This window comes from Poecile atricapillus, chromosome 10 (genome assembly GCF_030490865.1).
Source record: "Poecile atricapillus isolate bPoeAtr1 chromosome 10, bPoeAtr1.hap1, whole genome shotgun sequence".
Lineage (NCBI taxonomy): Eukaryota > Metazoa > Chordata > Aves > Passeriformes > Paridae > Poecile > Poecile atricapillus.
In genome coordinates, this window is record NC_081258.1 from 17,455,948 (window position 1) to 17,461,947 (window position 6,000).

The following is a 6,000-nucleotide window of genomic DNA, read 5'->3' on the forward strand; positions in this document are numbered from 1 at the left end:
GGGCACGAGCCAGTGATGACATTTCCTCTCAGCTCCATCCCCCACCCCACTAAACACGCTTGCACACACACAGACACCCACATATGTACCAGGCAGGCTGAACCAGACAATAAATAAACACCCACTACTGAAGTCATTATTGCCTAACTGAAAAATTATTTGCTGGCAGTGTCTGTAGGATTATGAATAGCTCTTATCAAAATATGCGTGCACATAAATCAAGGAGTGAGGTAATAATGACTCCTAGAAACTTCCAAGTCCTCAATTATGCCCTGGCCTAATTAACCGTGTTTATTTGTTTTGAGAGAATTAGCTCTGCAATTATGGTCAGAGAGCGTGGAAAGGGGATGGACGAGTAGGAACTGCACAAGCAGCCAATCCCCATCTGCCTCATGTGGGGTGATTCAGGAGCGATACGGCCAAAAGCAGCGGAGTTGTGGAAGGGAGACCACAAAGACACCAAAAGTTACTAATGCTCCATGCATTGTTTTAGTACATGGAGGGTGAAATGAGCAGTGTGGGGGCTGAAGGAGGAATGTGTCTCTCTGCTGCAGTTTGAGTGCACTGCCTTCACCGTGAAAGTTGGACAGACAAGTTTTGCTAAGTGTTTGCATAAAAAATGAAGATCAGGGTCCGATCTGGACCTGATGGCTGGTGCATGGCTTTTAGAGCAGGTGGGGCTTGACCCGTGTGTCTGTAAGGGCTCAGCATCCGTTCCTTTGCCACACCCGCCTGCTCCAGCTCACTGCTGAGCTCAGCACTGGGCCCAGGGTGTCACGCCTCTTCCTGCACTTGGTGGTTGACAGATCAATCCTCCGTCTGCTACGAGGCACTTTGTCCCTTTCTGTAGCCCTCCTCCAGATCTGGATACAGCCTCTGAATTGAGTAAGTCCAGGGATTGTTTCCACACAGGAGCTGCCAGGCCAGAAAGCTGTGTCTGCCCTTTACCTCTCCTGGCTGCCCATCATCCTCACCGCCAGCGGGCTCTGTGCTGTCCTTGCCAAGGGGAGGTGCTTTCATCCTGTTTTGGGAACCCACAATCAAAATACAAGTTCAATCTTCAGAACTGCACAGGTCCCAGGCTTGCTGTCACACAAGAAGTCGCAGGACACAAAGGTTCTTTTGGCATTTATGTATCCTGGGCAGCCAATCATCAACACCCCCAGCAGCAGGGCAAGGTGCTCTCCTTCCCCAGAAGTTCTTTCACCCCACCCTTCTCTATTCCTCCTCCAGATTTGGATACCACTGCTCTGTTGGATAAGTACAGGGAATGATCCCACACAAGACATTTGACAGGAACTTTTTACCTGAGCCCTTAACACATTGTTAATTCTGACCTTTCCTCCCCTCACAGGCTAAACTCCCCAACCTGAAGGAGGTGGATGTCCGCTACACCGAAGCCTGGTGAACTCGCCCTGCCTCTGACTCTTCTCTTTTGCTTCTCGTGAGAAGGAAAAGATTTTTAAAACAGACAGATTGAAACAAACCAGAAAATAACTTTTGGCCAATTCCTGTAGAGCAGTGAGTCTGGGGACTTGGTGGCAGGAGTCGTGGTTGTGGGGTAGCAGAGTGGAGTTGTGTGTGTTGGGAGGACGGGGCAAGCCTGCACCCCATCGGATTCTTTCAGCTTTGTGATTTCAGAATCAACATAATTTAAATTGAAAAGGAAGGAAACAAACACACAAACAAAAGGACTTTGTAGCAGCAAGAGGATTATAAAGAGGAAAAAAACACCTTTGTGGATTTTATTTGCCTTTGTGTTTTATGCCGTGTGGAGAAAAAAATATATTCCTTTATCCTTACTTACCTGGGTTTCCTTGGCTGGCACCCGGCCAGCCAGAACTCCTGTTTCACCAGTTTTGCTCCAGAAAATCAAACTTCAAAAAATCTCAAGAGAAGAAAACCAAAACCAATATGATTTTCACCTCCCCCATGTCCTTGCAGTTGTTATGCAAAGTAATTTCGTTGTACATAAGATTTACATAATGCACCTATTTAAGAAAATGGTTCACAAATAACAGGTCTGGGACCTGTCTTTTATTTATGAATTGTTAATTCTTTTACCCTTTTTTTGCGTATAGTACTGTATAAACTAGTTTGCTGTCTTGTTGTTATTATTATTTTTTTTAAGGAAATGTCCTCCTTGAAGAATTGCCTTTCAGTAATGCAAACTGTATTATACTCCCTCTTTGTCAACATTCATTGCGTTGTCTGTTTGATTTCAAAATGCCTCAAATGTTATCAAATAGGAAGGAAAATCTTTATCAAGGGGGATGTGGTTGTTGGGGGAGGGGGTGCAGGGATTAATAAAAGTCACAATTCCTTCCAAAGTCTGAAAACTTTCTTTAGTCTTCTAAGCCATGTCAGGTTTAAACACGGGAGATGGGGACAAGACGTTTATTTTGCCAATGCGGTGTTTGCAAACTGTAGATTTTGTTTTCTGTTTACGTCCAATATTTCAAAAAGAGAAAAAAAAGCTCTTCCTCCACTTTGTGCATCAGCTTTTTCTGGTTTTTTTTTTTTTTTCCCCCCTCCCCTCATTGCCTCCCCTGTCCTGTGCCCCACCTCCCTGCCCTGTTCTGTGCACGCATTGTTCTGCATGTTCCTCTGGGGAGACTGAGGAAATCGCGGTGTTGCTGATCCGATAGCTCTGACCTGTCTGTAAATGTGACTGCTACATTTTTCAAATTCCACAGTTGCTTAGAAGATGATTTTTTAAAAATTGTGGTTTCTTTTATAACTATGCTGTTGACTCTTTTTTTTTTTCATAATGAGCCTTCATTGTACAGAGCTGCTTATTTAAAAAAACAAAAACAAAAACAAAAAAAAGTTTTTCCTCTGTTTAACACTTTTATTTTATTCTTCAGCACCTCAAGGTTTCACATACAGCCAATGTAATTTTTTATATAAATATATATATATATTTAATCTTATTCAATGGAAAGCCAAGCTTTTTTGTTCAGGTTTTTTTGTTGTTTTCTTTTTTTAATGTTTGTTGCTATGTAGGCAACCCCATCCCAAATGATGTTGTTTTTATCTTTTTCTTTTTCTTTTTTTCTTTTTTTTTTTTAATAATGAAACAGAAACTGAGTCTTAACTCATGTAGTGTGTCAGGTTTTCTTTCCCCCCTTCAAATCCCAGACTGTATGAAGATGCAGTATGGGAAGGAAGAAGAAGAAGAAAAAAAAAAAGAAGAAAAATTATGCCAACATTTTCCTTAGCACTGTTGCTTTTACCAATGGTTTACTACTACTGTTCTGTAGCTGTGTACAAAGAGATGTGAAATAATTTCAGGCAAAAATAAACTGTAAGTGAGTATCTTTTAGCTGCGTGCTTTGTGTTTTCTTTGAAGGAGGCTTTGGCTGGCTGGTGATGTGGGGATGCTGTGGGAGGTGCAGACCCCAGAGCAGGGGGACCAGCAGGCAGCCAGGGCATTTGCCACCATTCCCCAGGCTCGAGGAACCACCACCTAGAAGGAAGGAGGAGGACAGCTGAGCTCTGTGGGTCCTGTTCATCCCTCCCCAAGTCAGTTTTCTGCACTGTTCCCAATCCTCAGAAGGCTGAAGGAGTCCTTGCAGTGGCCATCAAAAGAATTGCATTGGTGAGGGGGTTTCTTGCACTGGTTGCCTGATGTAGGAGATGAGGGAAGCACTGGGACATCTCCATCAAGAGGGGTTTTTGTACATTAAGGTGTATTTTAGGGCAGCCTCCAAAAGCGGGGATGTTCTCTGCCTTCTCCCACTGTCCTTGATGGATCTGCAGGGTGCGGGCTGGATGCCAGCAGGAGACCCAGCTGGAGCTCCAGGACTCTGCCTCCATTGTCTGCAGAGCTACTGAACTTCTGCAGCTTTCAAACAAATGAGCCCCACTTGAAACCAATTCCTGCAGGTGTTCTGAGAGCCAAGTTCATCACCTGTGTTACCTGGCTCCTGTACTCTCACTTCTCTCTGTATTTCTTTACTGTTCCACAAAAGAGACTTGGAGACATGTGAGGGTCTGTACTGTGCTTCCAGCCAAGCTAAGAAGTGCTCACAGGATGGCCCTTGATAAAAAGAATAACCTGCCTTTATTTTTTTTTTCCTTCACTGAAACCAGACAGAGTCTGTTGGGCTTTTTGGGTGTTTCCCCTTGAGCAGTCATCACTGTGTATGGGCAGTCCTGCCCTGGCAACAGCAAGGACTTCACAAAACCTTTCTGGACCCAGAAGAGCCAGAAATATTCCTGTGATGTTGCGTGAGGAACTGAGACATCGCCCAAGGAAGGAGAGCTTTAGGCCTTGGTGAGATGAAGGCATGTGTTGGATACAGCTTCTCTTCCTGCTGTGGACAATGGCCTCTCCTGAGCTCTCCAGGCTCTGCCTTTGGGGGAACTGGTGACAGCGTTTGGGTTCTGCAACCTCACCTGGATTATCAGCAGTGGGAGAAGCCTGGACATCCACAGAGCTTTGCTGAGATGCTACGTGGGTGACTTGGAGTGAGCAGGGAACGGGTATGTGTGAGATCCCCCTTCAACACCTGCCCCTCTGCAGCAGCCTCCAAGAAACTCCTCCTTCATGTTTCCTCCCTGCTCCTGACTCCTGAAACAGCAGAATCTCCCCCTGCATGGCAGCAGGCTGAGCAAAGCCTGAGTGGGGTTGGAGGTGGTCAGTGTGGAGTTAAGCAGAGTGGTCTCGGGGTCTGTCTCACCTGCTGGAGTCATCACTGTGCCAGGACAGCTGCCTTTGTAATTTCCACAGGCCTGAGACCAGAGCAGCACGGTGAAGCTGTCTCAGGATTGTGTCAGAGCAAGGATTCTGCTGTTGGTTATGGAAGGTGGGGATTAGATGTGCTGTAATAGAGATGCTGTGTCTGAGCTTGCACTCCGGTGTTCTGAGCTTTTTGTGCCAGAGCTCCAGGCCTCGTGGCTGCCTGGTGGTTGCCCCTGGATAATGATGCCTTTCTGCCTGTGCCCAGCTGCTGCTTGCTGATAATGGAGCCGTTCAAAAGCTGCCTGGTTCCATTTGGGAGGTGACTGCAGCCCATCTTCCCGGGGACTCGCAATGCCAGGGGCTTGGCTAACCCGCAGCTCTCGGCTTTCAACCCGAACTCGTGCAGTAGCTCTGATGCAAGTCCAAAGAGCACAAAGCTGCAGCACTCTCGAGTTTCAGGAGCAATTTCCTCCTGTCCTCATTAAAACCCTGTGGTTGTCCTGCCTTCCTATTGCTGCTTCCACTGCTCACAGCTGCCTTTTGAGTTTCAGAAGACCAAACACAGAGATGAATCTCACAAAGTACTTTTGCCTCCGGTTTCCCAGCTGTGTGGGCTCAGCTTATTCGTTGCTCAGAGAGTGAAATATATACCTAAAATCCTGAGAGTTCAGCGTGGATTTGCTTGTATGGGAGTGCTGAAACAGCTGCTGGCCTGAAGCATTGTTAGGTGGGATTTTTACCAGGTAAGAGCTTGGTGTAGGTCCTGTTCATGGGATCCAGGTGGAGGCCAGGTTATCCACAAGTCCCATCCCTGGGGACCTGAGACTCCTTGCCTAACGCTGTCTGAGGGACCTCACGGAGAGCTGTGGCAGATGGAGTCAGAGGGCAGGTGTGGGGAACCCACACTGTCCCTGGGGCTGATCTGCAGCTTGCTCAGGGTCCTGATCTCCTGTCCCCAGAGCGGGCGAGCCTTGTCCTGGGGCTGTGACCTGGCCTGGTCCCCAGGGCCTGGAGAGGCTCCATCTCTGAGCCCTCCAGCACCAAGCACAAGAAGTGTTTCATACTCCTTATGCTTCCCAGAGCACATCAAGCCTCTGTTCAGGTAAAGTCCTCTTGGCAATAAAGTGGGCTCTGGACTAGCAATCCCTAAATGCAGTAAAGGAATCAAATAGTAATGAGGTAAAAGCAAAGCAGGGGTGCCAGCTCCACACAGGAGCTCTGGAAAACAGCTGGGCCTGTTCCCTTCTTTGGGATTTCCACTGCCCTGATGGCTGAGAGCAGCAGTACCCTCCTCTCTCTTATGTACAACGATT

General features: G+C 47.0%; 1 protein-coding gene across 2 annotated transcripts in view; it reads left to right on the forward strand.

Moving 5' to 3' along the window:
* CMIP (c-Maf inducing protein) overlaps window positions 1-3,314 on the forward strand; it is a 131,617-nt gene extending 128,303 nt beyond the window's left edge. For both annotated transcript variants that reach the window (XM_058846104.1, XM_058846105.1), the window contains exon 21: window positions 1,355-3,314. In XM_058846104.1, coding sequence (XP_058702087.1) covers window positions 1,355-1,408 — 54 coding nt within the window. In that variant the 3' untranslated portion in view covers window positions 1,409-3,314. The remainder of the gene's footprint in view (window positions 1-1,354) is intronic.
* Window positions 3,315-6,000: the final 2,686 nt, after the last annotated feature.